The sequence below is a fragment of the Arvicola amphibius genome, chromosome 4 (genome assembly GCF_903992535.2).
Source record: "Arvicola amphibius chromosome 4, mArvAmp1.2, whole genome shotgun sequence".
NCBI classification, from domain to species: Eukaryota; Metazoa; Chordata; class Mammalia; order Rodentia; family Cricetidae; genus Arvicola; species Arvicola amphibius.
In genome coordinates this window covers 111,998,580-112,011,988 of record NC_052050.1, presented here as the reverse complement: position 1 = coordinate 112,011,988, position 13,409 = coordinate 111,998,580, and the positions used below count along the sequence as shown (strand labels likewise).

At 42.8% G+C, this 13,409-nt stretch overlaps 1 protein-coding gene across 1 annotated transcript in view; it reads right to left on the bottom strand.

The window, feature by feature from the left end:
- Positions 1–2,897: 2,897 nt before the first annotated feature.
- The window catches only part of Cpe (carboxypeptidase E), a 90,465-nt gene continuing 79,953 nt past the window's right edge, over positions 2,898–13,409 (bottom strand). Inside the window, exons 7-9 of the mRNA XM_038327092.1 lie at positions 7,917–8,016; positions 5,163–5,281; positions 2,898–3,581 (exon numbers count right to left, since the gene is read on the bottom strand). Of these exons, the coding sequence (XP_038183020.1) occupies positions 3,483–3,581; positions 5,163–5,281; positions 7,917–8,016 (318 nt within the window). The 3' untranslated portion in view covers positions 2,898–3,482. The remainder of the gene's footprint in view (positions 3,582–5,162; positions 5,282–7,916; positions 8,017–13,409) is intronic.

Below are 13,409 nucleotides of genomic sequence, written 5' to 3'. Positions count from 1 at the left end.
AGGTCCTGAGTGAATGGGAAAAACAAGAGAACAAAATTAGTACCCTCAAGAACAATAACAAAAAAAAAAATAGAAGAAGGGAGAAATTTTCCCACAATGAGTAATCAATTCCAAACCCAGGAATGGATTTAAAATATTTATTTACACTGTAAATATGTGTCTCTGCATAAGGTACCACCACATTGGTTTAATAAAGAGCTAGATGGCCAATAGCTAGGCAGGAGAGGATTGGTGGGACTTCCGGACAGAGAGAGAGAGAAAGTAGGAGAAGGATTCCAGGCATGTGATTTCACAGGCAGACTTGAAGCAAGTCAGATGTGCCATACTAAAAAGAACGTAGGTTTAAAAATATGAGTTAATTAAGGTATAAATTACTTGGAGAACAGCCTAAGGTAAGGACAAGCTTTTATAGTTAATAATACGTCTCAGGGTCATTATTTGTGGGTTGGTAGTCCAAAGATAGCCCGACAAGAAAGCTTGTTACAAGGAATGCTTTTAACCATCAAAACAGTGGTCTATAAAACTGTCTGCCTAAACGTGGGACATCGATAACATAAGGCACAGGAAAGATCACAGAAGAGAAGGCAGAAAGACTGTAAGAAGCAGAGGTCAGGAAGGACAGAGGAAAACTGTCTTGTGTTGCATGGAAACCATGGGCAGCAGAATCTTGATTTTCCTTAGGGTTCAGCCCTATTTTTTTTTTTCTAACTCTAAGGGTTTCTCGTGGGAGATGATATGTACTTGAACGGTTTTAGAAAGCATCTCCACAGTGCTGACAAGAGTCCACAGACTACCCAGAGAGCACTGAACTACTCCAATTGTCTGCACATAATTAGTGTGCTCTTTTCATTCTCACGTGTTCCAATTGGGATGATTAAGTTTCGAGCCCATGCCCGTCATGTCAGTATCTCTATGTCCAATCTCAAATCTTTTTTTTGGAAACTATTAGCGTGGAAAACCTGGCCACCTACTCAGCACCTCCATTTGTCTATCATCACAAACTTGACATCCCTGCACTGCAGTTACTTGCTTCTCGCACTTCCCAATCCATTTCTTTTCACTGGGCCACATAACATGCACCCAGTTACTCAAACACCGAGTCATCTCTCACAACCACCATCCCTCACCATTCACACGGGTTCCTCATTAGACCTGTCAACCCTGGTTATGAAATACATCACAAACCACCACGTCTTACCTTCGCTGTCACAGCCTTACCTGTCACCTCCTTTGGATCCCTGCAGTAGACTCCTACCTGGTCCCTGTCCCTTCTTCTATTTGCAACAAGGTAGCCAGAATGGTCTTTAAAGTATAAACTAGGTCGTGTTCCTTCCCAGCTAAAGAATGTTCAGTTAAAATCAAAATCCCAAACCTTCAATTCTGCTCTGTAGATCACCTGTCTCGCAGGCTCTACTTATCAGTACGCGCATCTCTCTGCTGCAGGCCTTCTTTCTGCTAAGTCCTTCAAAAATGCTGTTCTTTCCCATTGTAATGCTCTTTTATCTGTGGGCCCAGCCAACTGAGAGGCTGTTAGATCTTCATGCCGTCTGAATTTACCTCACCTCTTTAGGAATATTGCTAGATGACATTTCCCAGGTGCCTTTGCAGTTAGGAATATAATTCTAAGCAATGTGTAATAGTATATGCTTTCTTGCCTCTCTAATTATACTGCTAGACTACATTTCCCAGATTCCCTTGCAATCAGGAATGCAATTCTAGGCCATGTTATTTAATCAGTGCATAGCATCCCCAGGCCTATTGGTGAAACTATACTCACATACCCTTCTGGGTGTTTCCCCCTTTTCCAGTGGCTGTGCTGAAGAAGACCGCAAATGCAACTTTGATGGACAGCACAAGATGATGGCATATCTTTCACAAAAAAGGGTCATGGACTCTGGTCTCACAGAGTGTGGAGAAAGGCCACCTCATTCTTGTCCTCTGCTCAGTTCAGAACTGCTTAAGAAGCTTTAAACACACTTTTGTTTTGTTTGAGCCTCTAGGTATTTGGGTTCTGATATCATGGCAGTTGCTGAGTTTTTGTTGTTGTCGTTGTTGTTTTGCTTTTGGTTTTTCGAGACAGGTTTCTCTGTGTAATAGTCCTGGTTGTCCTGGAACTCACTTTGTAGACCAGGCTGGCAGTTGCTGTTATTTTAACAAAACCCTTATTATACCTGGAGCATTAACCAACCACACCACAATCGTTCAATCGTTGCCAGTGGCGTGCACACACACACACACACACACACACACACACACACGCACACACACTTCTACACTCAGTCTCCACATTGCTCCTGCATAGTGTAAGTCTGGGTTTGTGTGCATTAAGAGGCCTCCACTGACTCCTTTCACCCAATCTCAGCTAGGAGGCTCTATTGTCCCTTCTTGCCACATCCTTTCGTTTTCCTCATGACAACACACACTTACACAATAACTGTTTATATGTTTCTGTAAAGTCTGCATCCACAAGTGATCCACTAAGATCCACAGAATCAGGGGGCTCGAGCAATGGCTGAGCAGTTAAGAGTATTTATTGCTCTCCAGAGAGGCAGAGCCACATCCCAGAACCTGTGTATGGAGACCAGCAACCACCTGCAACTCCAGCACCATGGAATCTGAAACCCTTTTCTTGCCTTTGTAAACCACTCAGGTGCACAAACCCACACAGACACATACATGTAGACATAATTAAACATAAAAATAAAATCTTTTTTGGTGAACTCCATGGAATCAGAACCTTTCACTCAACACAATAATGCACTCAAAGCCTGCACACAACTTTGCATAAATTTTTAATGTAAAAATTAAACAAACAAGAAGCGCTGTGAAGGAAATACTTTTCTCACCATGAAACCATAGTGTTAGACAAAAAAAAAATAGAGAAAACAAACACCACGGAATTTTTTTAACCTTTATTCATTCACAATGCAATTCTGGGCCAATCTGCAATCAAGACAAAACCCCAAACTCTGAAGGGGCATTCACAGGCTGACTAATAAAACGATACCACTCTTCAAAATACAAGCAGGAAATGGGTTTTCATTCTGTTTAAAGCTGCTTTGGAACACGTATATTTTCTTCCCAGCAGAGGTACATTAGCGGGAGCATGCTTATACAAGCGTGTCGGCACAGAGACAAACGACAACTTACACGGAACTATGTGATTCAGGCAGCACAGTGCTCACAACGCCACGCCATATCCGTTGGCTTCTTCATGGCATCCTTCTGGGACGTTGTCCCCAGTGACATTAAAAGAGCTCTATTTTTTCAGCTACATGGGGAAGAGAATGCTAATGGGAGAACAAAGTAGGTCAAGACCGTGTGTTTTCTTCTGAGTATACTCAAGTAATATCAGTTACCACTAAAATGATTAAAAATAAATCAGTGTTAAATATTAACTGCACACAATCTAAAATAAAAGAGCCGCACTGCATCTTACTACATTATATAGATAGATTGAAGCAATTAGTTAGAAGCCTTTCTTAAAAATTTAAAGTTTCTGACATCATTTTCCACCATTCCAGCAATTCTCCCTTCTCCTCCTCTTTCCTCTCAGAGAACGACTCCAGAGCAAAGTCAACCTAAAGAGAGAAAACGTAACAGATTGCCATCAAATGCCGTGTATAACTTAATAGGCAGTTTTTACAGTACAGTAGAATAAATTTAAGTTTTTTTAATCTGTAATAAACAAAATATGCTTTTATAGGAACAAAATTCAAGTCAGTTCTGCTCAGAAAGGGCTTAAATGTGATAGCTTCAAAAGGGCTCTAGCTTTGTGAGATCCACACCCATCCCCTCCCCTCCAGGACAGTCCTTTATCTCATAAGCTCTGCCTGTCAACCTCGAATTCTGTCCCGGTTGGGGTTTGAACTGATGGATTGCAGCTCAATGTGCTGGCAAGTAAGTGATCTACAAAGTGCTGTTAAACACAAATCAAAGCTTTGTCCTGGTGAATGGTGGTGGGGGGAGGGGTCTCCTTCCAGTCTACAGACAACCTGTCCACACAGAATGAATGAATGCTGATCTGCTCAGTCTCCAAGTCTCCACCCACTCCTTCTCCGCCTCCCATGCTACCTGGAACTAAGTGTTCCCTGATACGCCTACTTCAGTACCTCCCTATTTAGGTATAAGATTACACTCGCTACATCCTTGAACTATTTGAAAAACTAGGGAGGAAAAGAGTTCAACCTTTCCCAACCTGTGCCTAAATCCGCTTCCTGCCTTTCACAGTGCACGGCCCCACATACATATACACGCAACCACATTTAATAAACTGTTTTCAAAGCTCAATAGTCTTTGTTTGCAAAAACTAGTGTGAGCCGTTGCTCAGCAGGCCTGAAGGACGGTCACACGAGTGCACCACACAGCACACACACAAAATAGCTATTTATGCTCTGAATTCCTAGTATGTAAACAAAACTACCGTGAAGTTTCCCCAAGCAAGTCGTATTACTGAAAACTCGGCAGGCTGCTATATGGTCCTGAGGCCGACATCTACCGTCTTCCCTTGCTCTCCACCTTACTCTCTGGGGCAGGATCCAGAGGCAACTGATATGCCAGTCTAGCTGGCAGCTTGCTGAGGCTCCCTCATCCCTTCCTTCCAAGCACTGGATTCCAACAGGGTACCCATGTCTGTTAGGCATGGGTCCCAGGTGGCTGACATGTCTGTGGGACACCCTCTTGGATTTGGGGATCCAACTCTGGTCCTCACACTTGGGGAGCAAGTGCTTTTTCCTGCGTGAGTCATCTCCCTAACCCTCATCACGTGTTCATAACAGATGTGAGTTCATGCCTAAGATTATCTTACTGGCATGTTTTTCCCATACGTATTGAGTAAGGAACCGTGCAGGATGCTACAGATAGAGAGATAGCCAGCACAGAATTCCATTTATACTGTAAAGTTAGAAAATTAAATTTAATATTTTAAGTATTGTTTCTGTATTCTTAAGAAACTCTCCAAGAATCAAGAGACTATGATCAAGTCATCTAACCTTATTAGACCTCAGTTTTCTCATCTGTTAAAAGGAGATAATAATGGTGCCTACCTTGTAGGGCTAGAGTAAAGATTAAATATAAATTTCTTAAATGTGTTTGACAGTGGCAAGTGCTGATTTATTATTAGATTATGGCTATTATTCTCAGCAGTTTTCATGACAACTTACCCCAACAGCAGGACTGAAAGGAACCGCCACTTTCTTTGTTATTGCCAGGTAGCCGGGAGCTGAGGCCGTAAGTTTGTAGTTGCCAGGTGCAAGCAATCGCCAGTAATCCCCATCCTTAGCTGCAGGAAACAGAACATCAAAGCCAGGCACACATGTGAAAGGGTAGTCACACCAGCTCAGGATGGAGTACATCATTAGCGTGGTTGACTTTCACTGAGGAAATTCTAGGCGAAAGACGGCAAATGTCTCCCCGGAAGCCTAATGTCTTAGAGCTACATCAGAGACACCCATGCTAAATATTTAATAAGCCTTATCATATATGAATTTTCTCATAACATCAAGATTAGCATGGGTAAGAAGAAGCAGAAAGTCCCCAAAGGATAAGTATCACCTGGGCACCATATCTTCATTCTTACCAGGTAAAGCGCTCAGGTCCCAAGGATCTTCTAGATTGATGGCCAAGATAAGCTCATTAGAATTCCCTGGGTCCTTGTCAGTAATCTCAAGTTCAAAAGATTTATAAAGATTTATAATACATCCATCTGCAATGTCATTCAGGAACTGTGTTTGGAATTCTTAAGCAGAGCTATGAGTCAATCTCATCCATCCCTCTAGGTTCCTTCTAAACCTAGGCTAGGTCCCATAGCCCCTTACACTGAGCTCATGGGCCTTAGCTCATCTGTCTTTCTCCCCTGACCTAAAAACCATGACATACTACCACTCCGCACTCTGCGTACACCAACACGGCTGTAAGAAGCTTGGGCAAACACTGACAGTGGCCACTTTCTAATCCCTAAACACCACCCTTGCTCAGGCAGATGGTGGTAGCTTTCTTCCACGCCCCCCTGGCCCATCAATCTCCCATTTTCTGCATCAGTTCTTCTCATACTCAGATACATGTCAATCAAACAGGAAAGCTGATAAAAAAAAAAATACAAGATCTGATTGACTAGTTCAGGGCTGAGGCCTTGGACTCCGCATACCTAAACCCCAGGATGATGCTGAAGCCTCTAAGCAGTTCACACTTTGAGTAACTAAGGTCCTACTGGGCAGTTTACACCCTCCATTTTGCCTGTGCCTCTAACACATCCCCCTCGTCCTCACTCTCAGTTGGCATTCTGTAACTGACTTTGTCATTAAAAAAAAAAGTAAAAAAAAAAATTCTCTGGTTCCTTGTCTTCCTACATACCCAACATTTCTCCTCTGTCATTAATACATTTATCATTTGCACTTTACAGCATAGTTTGACTAAAATGTCAATGTTTTCCAGCACCCACGGCTCTCTCCCTGGTCTGCCCTGGACCAGCTCCACTTATAGCACCCACTGTGTTGATAGAGGTCTGGTCAAGAGTCTCCATGCTGCCAAATCCAGGGACTGAATCACGAGGGCAATCTTACTGACATCTTTGACCACTCTCTCTCCCTCTTGAAGCATCTCTGGGCATCCAGCACAACACACTTGACTTTCTATGTTAGGATTCATTTCTCATTCCTTTGTATGCCCTTAGCCTCAAAAGGGCGCTATTGCTCCAGCCCAAACTGTAGGATAAAATATCTGATCTCACCTTCAGGTTTGAGAACCCACCAATCCCTGAGCTCAAAATTCCAACAATTCCTAGGCTTGCCCTAAGCTCAAGACTTGAAATGTCACCTTCCCTACCCTGGAAAACTCTTCCCTGAGAAAAAAACAATCCTAGAGACACCTGTGTCCTGCTCGGTTCCTTTCTGCTCCTCACTGGAGTAGAAGCAGCCACCCTCTTCTCTTTATTCACCCAATAAAGCTCTTGTGTGAGATTTATCAGGAGGTGTGACTCTCTGGTATCCCTCGGCTCCCGATGGGCAGGACACCTTTCCCTTCAGAGCTGGAACACTTACGTAGGGACATTCTCTCCCCTCAGAGATCCCACACTTTATTGAGGAACACACTCCCCTTCGAGCTGTGATAACCTGGGTTGGGGATTTCTCCTCAGAGTTCCAACACTTTATTAGGGAAAACTTTCCCATCCGAGCTGTAACGCTTACAAATCCTCCGTTTCATTCCTTTCTAGGAATTATTCCCTAGATTAGATTTCCCCCACAGTTTTGCATCCTGGGTTGCAAAGAAAACAGCATCCCCAAGGTAACAGAACAGATATTCTGTGGCCAGAGGACATCAGGATTTGGTCCTACCCTTGCTAGGGGCTCAGGGGAGTAGGATCCTGGCATGGTTTTTAGAATGCTGGCTGGAAAAGCATCCCAAGACTTGGAATGCACACTGCAGTGATGCACATTGTTGAATAAATGTATAAATTAATTTTACAGGACAACGGGACTTTGGAAAATAAAGTAACGGTTAAATAATTTTAAGGACCAAGAAGTGAGTTCTTGTTCCTATCCTTGTTATCTGGTTAAAGGATTCCAGTGGGTCGTGGTTAAGGTAAAGAGAGCTTAATAGAAGTTCATGCGCGGTACTCAGACACACCAAATCCTGGGAACTCAACGTCCACAGCTCGCAGCAACAGGGCAGGGCTCAGATAGGACTGTCTGCTCTGGGGAAAGGGCGCCACCTGCTGGTTGGAGACTTCTACATGCCACAGACTTCCTGGGTTTCTGTTTATTCTCTCAGGAAGAATTGGGGGTTCCAAGTAGGCAAAAAAATCAATTAACTGTTATGCTTAGAATTAGCACATAATTATAATTATGATAATTAGTAGTTGTTCAGATCAAGGAAAAATAACAGTAACAACAACAACAATAGTAATAGTAAATACACACCCGAAGTGACATCGTGGTCTATCCCATCCACGGAGATAGTGGCATTGGCAATCGGTTTACCTTGAAGGTCACGGACAAATCCTTTAACTCCTCGGTGTATCTGTGAAGGTCAAAAACAGCCAAAAAATTCATAATAGAAATGGCTTTACAACGTGTTCCGTGTCAATCATCCCCTTGTTTTCTAGAAACACACTGAAACCTCGCTGTTTAAGAAACAGAACAGGCACAAACCACCAGCGAATGTTTGTGCGCCCTCTTCTCTGGGCTCTTCCTCAAACAAATGAGAAGTCACCTTCTGAGAATTAATGTCATTCTCTGTGTCAAACAAAGATTTTAAAGGACATTCTAAATAAGGGAAAAAACTGCTGTGTTGGTGACATTTTAGCCTGAGCATATTTTAGTAGTGTCTCTCTCTCTCTCTCTTACAAAAAGGGTCGACTGTTCAAATCTTGTGTAGTGCTGTTAGTTGACAAGCATGTCACAGCCTATTAATGCTAGCTGAGCTGGAAGAAAAGACAAGACCTACACTATGCCTGCCTTTGCTTCAAGCTCCAGTACAGGTTTGACTGAAAATAAGGGCATGATAGATCAGTGAACTTAGACTGAAAACTGAATACCAATTCAGGATGGAAAGGAAAGCGCTTCTACGGAAAACAATCCCTCTGAATTAAGTCAGCAGCTAATTACTGCGACCCAAGCTGCAAGCATCTATATTATAATCTTTTTTGTTGTTGTTGTTTTGGTTTTTTTGAGACAGGGTTTCTCTGCAGCTTTAGAGCCTGTCCTGGAACTAGCTCTTGTAGACCAGGCTGGTCTCGAACTCACAGAGATCCGCCTGCCTCTGACTCCCGAGTGCTGGGATTAAAGGCGTTTGCCACCACCGCCCGGCCTATTATAATCTTTATAACATGACTTATCTAGGCCTGTATGCTCCTGTGTGCATTCAGATGCAAGTCCACACCAAGTGTCTTTCTCTGCTGTATTTTGAGACAAAATTTCTCACTGAACATGGAACTCACTGTTGGCTACAGCGATTAATCATTGAGCCCTGGGGATCACCCTGTCTGTGCTGCCCCGGCACTAGGGTTACCAGTGCCAGAAACTCTTGCTTTTTACATGGAAGATCCAAACTCGGGGCATCATGCTCGCCCAATGGACATTTTACCTGTAGGCAGTACACCTTCTAGAAAATCGAATGCAATTAATTATATTTGATACTTTAATATCTGAAACCACAACACTGCATAAACTGGCATAGAGTATACACCTGTAATCCCAGGTGGAGAGAGGTGGGGTCAGGAGGACAGCTTAGGTCATCCTGAGGAACAAATGGAATTCAAAGGCCAGCCAGGGATACAGGAGACATTGTGTCACATAAATAAAGTGAAATCCCTTTTCTTCCTGAGATGTTTAAATATTTTCCAACAGAGTGTAGAGTAAATCCCAGACATCCCATTTATTATTGAAGAGTAGACTTGGAAGTCATGCATGATTTTGCAGTTCTCTGTAATAACTTTTGTATTTTTTTAAAATCTCTGAAGCTCTAAAAAAAATAGCATGTAGTTTTTTCCTCTCAGGGCAATTTCTAGTTTTATTTTATTTTATTTTATTTTTTTAAGCTGTATTTGTCAGAAACAACAAATGACCATTTCGATGGCAGCTGGTTTAGTGAAAGGAGAATAAATACAGCTTAAATTTTTTCTTCATGGCCTAGACAATCTCTTACTTTTTTGGTTCTGAACCATCTAGTCAAAAGTGAAATACTGAAAACTATTGACTCCGAGCCAGGAAGGAGGAAGGTTAAGTTTCTGAATGAAAAGTGTCGTTTCTCATCAGATGGACTGTAGAGAGGGCCGAGGAATATATCCAGACAGCTCTGAGAACTAGACTTATCACAAGTCCGAAATTTCCTAACTAGGCTGAGCGTTTTTCGTTGAGAACTGAACTGATGAACAAGATTCAAAATGACCCCAGTTTGTGAAAGCAGGATTGCTTGCCCAGAAGTGCTTTGTCCATCTTGAGACACTGTGACTTTGACATCACAGATTTTTGTGAAGCTTCAAAAGACGAAATTTTTAATTTCCCTTATCATTGAAAAATAAGTCCTGCAATCACCCCCAAAAGCTGAGGTTAGCCTGCAATTGGCACAAATATGCTGATTAAAGTTCATGACTTTTTCTATTTGTATCAATCACATAGGACTTAGAATATGCAGTGAAATACATGATCAAATAATAAATGCCTTTCCCCATTTTAGACTTTTTTTTTTTTTTTTTTTTTTTTTTTTTTTTTTTTTTTTTTTTTTTTTTTTTTGGTTTTTCGAGACAGTGTTTCTCTGTAGCTTTGGAGCCTGTCCTGGAACTAGCTCTTGTAGACCAGGCTGGTCTCGAACTCACAGAGATCCGCCTGCCTCTGCCTCCCGAGTGCTGGGATTAAAGGCGTGCGCCACCGCCGCCCGGCTCATTTTAGACTTTTTTAGTGTGTGTGTGTAAATTTTTACAGTTGTGAGCTGCCATATGGGTGCTGAGCCTGGGTCCTCTTAAAAGCAGCAGGAGCTCTTAACTGCTGAGCTGTCTCTCTAACCTCAAAAGCCAAAGATGACACTGAACTCCTTTGCTTTTCTCTAGACGGAGTCTCACCGCGTACCTTGCTAGTCCTGGAACTCTCTCTGCAGATCAGGTCAGCCTTGGACAGACAGATATCCTCCTGCCTCTAAACATCTTCTTCTTACATATCAATTATGAGCAATTTTCTGATATGTCAATGTTTTTACTATTCTTTAAACTTTATTATTTTTGTCTGACGTAGAAAATTTTCTGTTTGAAAATTCCAGCTGTAGCACAAATAACCGGAAATGTTGCAAGTCATCTTAAGTGCGTAGATGGGAATTCAGACTAGAAACCTCTATCGTTTTATGGTTTTTGCAAAGAAAACCACGAAGCTCGCATTTCACTGCGGCTTGGAGAAGCTGCTCTTGTCCCCTCCTTTTTTTCTTGTCCCCTTTTGTGGTAATCTCTCCCCAGACTTCAGGACATTTCCTTTCCCCGGGGAGATTCTCCCGGGGATCCTAAGGTCTATCGGTCGCATTTAAACACCTCTGAAGTGTCGGTCCCCAAATTGCTTGCACACTGTAAGTTCTGCACAGTGTAAGCCTGGGACAGGACAGGAGCTCATTGTTAACAGGATCCTTAGATGGCTGTAGGGACACGCACAGACATGAGCCTGTTCCATCTTGTCTGGAAGTCAGAGAGTTTGAGCTTAACAGGTGTGGCTAATAAATGAGAGATTCTGGCCTGGGGCGTGGCTAACCAGCACTTAGAGTGTGGAGTAGCTCAGTCCCTCCAGGACCAAAGGTCGGAGATTTCTGGTCTATTTCTTGTGTAATGCTAATGAAGCCTGTTGCCCCACCCCCACCCCGTTGGCGTGAAGTATTTAAGCGTGTGGAAGGATAAATGAGGCGGATTTAGTATTCACTGGGTGTCCCGGTACTCTCCTGTATTCCAGTCTCTTATTTCTCCTATATCTCTGTTCCTTTTGCCTAATAATTCTAATCCGCACGCTCCTACCCTGGAATTTACACATTTTGTCGAAACTGGTCCACGGCAGATGGTATTAATTCGAGTGTTCCAGGGAGCAATCTGAGAGACTCTGAGAATTTTTGAGATCTAAGCTATTCCAAAGCGATTGACTGAGGAGCTTTTCCAGCCATTGACTCTAATTAGCTTTACACTTCTAGTTCCTGCAAACATCCCTGTTGAAACTCTGCAGGAAATGTCCTCTGCACCAACGGCAAAACCAGACCTAATCACCTATTTGCCAGGAGGTGGGAACATAGGCCTTACTTAGATCTCAGGCCGGGGTGTTCATTCCCTAATCAGCACCATTGTCAAGAAAGCGGTTACAGCAGAGAACTGCCGGCAGTCTTCATGGGGTTTCATGGAACCTTGATTCCTAAGCTGGAGCATCCCGTGGCGCAACCTGAGAGCTTTTATCATAAAGGCCTCTTCCTGTCTCTACACAGCTTGCACCGCAGCACTGATGCCAGATTGGAGCAAATCCTCCTTCCAGCTGGCCTGAAACAGCGCCACATGATTCCGTCCCTTCTGCTATCAGCTCGCTTCTGCCGTAAGTCGAATCTGCAAAATCGAAAGGGCAAATATTCCCTTTCCCGATAGGATGGATTCGTGTTTTATTTAGCTTTGGATTGTACTTTTTCTGAAGAGGTAGGCATCAACAGAACCTGTCTTTTAACTGTGGCTCAAGGTGACGATCTTATTGGTAGCAACCACAGGGAATCTTACAAACAGCTCCACCAGGCTTTTTCTAAGCCCCTGTGACTGAGTTAAGGAGCCTTCTGTGTCCAACCTTTGCGGTGATTATCCCTTATTTCAGCATTTACAGCCTCTCGTGATTAGGTACTCACTCGTGTTCATGGCCCCACTCACTACCTCAGACCCTTCTGGAAGACGGTCTCTGCAACTGACACTGTTTGATCGGAAGCGTCACCTCAGCTCCCTGGCACCGCTTTATACAAAAAGTCTGGATTGTTTGGCTGGGGGCTTCACCGCAGCTCCTGGCATAAGCTCCCTCCCCTGTGAGTTGCCCCAATCTACCAAACGGTGACCACATCCCTAGGGAGGGTCAAGAAAGCCCGCCAAACATAACCGGGAAGGTCGAAACCACTCCCACAGGCTATTTTTAAACTGCCCCCCAGAGAATGAAAACATGGTCTCCAGGTTCTCAGTGGTCTCCCCATTTTTCCTCTTCCCCTCTCCATGTTTTCCAGGGGCCACTCAGGAGTATTGTCATCTATTAAACCTGGGAACTTTTAATTCGGTCTGATTTGGTCTCCTTGGAATTATTTGCGTTGGTGGAGAGGTTTGTTGGCCAAGAAAATACATTACAGACACCTTCCAGGGTTTCTGGAATATAAAAGTAACTTTATACATTTCTGTTGGGGAAAAAAATGGGCAAATGAAAGCTAAATGTTTTATCAGAAAAGGATCCTTTGATATCAGTAGAGAACACAAAGAGCCCATCTGACTTCTTCTACCAAAATAAATAAATAATAAAATAATAAAATAAAACAGTTAATTTTTGACCTCAGAGAAACAGTTCTCCTGACAAAACATTCTGCAGACTTTCCTACCAGCGTTATTGTAAAGTCAATATGGTTCATTATTCTCAAAATGTTATTTATCCAAAAACATTAATGGTTAAATGCAACAGAAAATTCTTTTGATCTCTTTTTAAAAATCTTATAGAATAGGTGTTCTTTACCAAAAGTCATCATTGATGGATCTATTTTATGAATCTTGTTGGATAAGGTACTATATTTGACACCTGATATGTGTCAAATAATCCATATTTTAAAAAATTTCTTTTTAAAACCATTGGTTTTTAGAACATAGTGCTGCAAACCTTTAATCCTAGCATTTGGAAGGCAGAAGCAGACAGTCCCTGAAACTGAGGCCAGCCTGGTCTACACAGTGA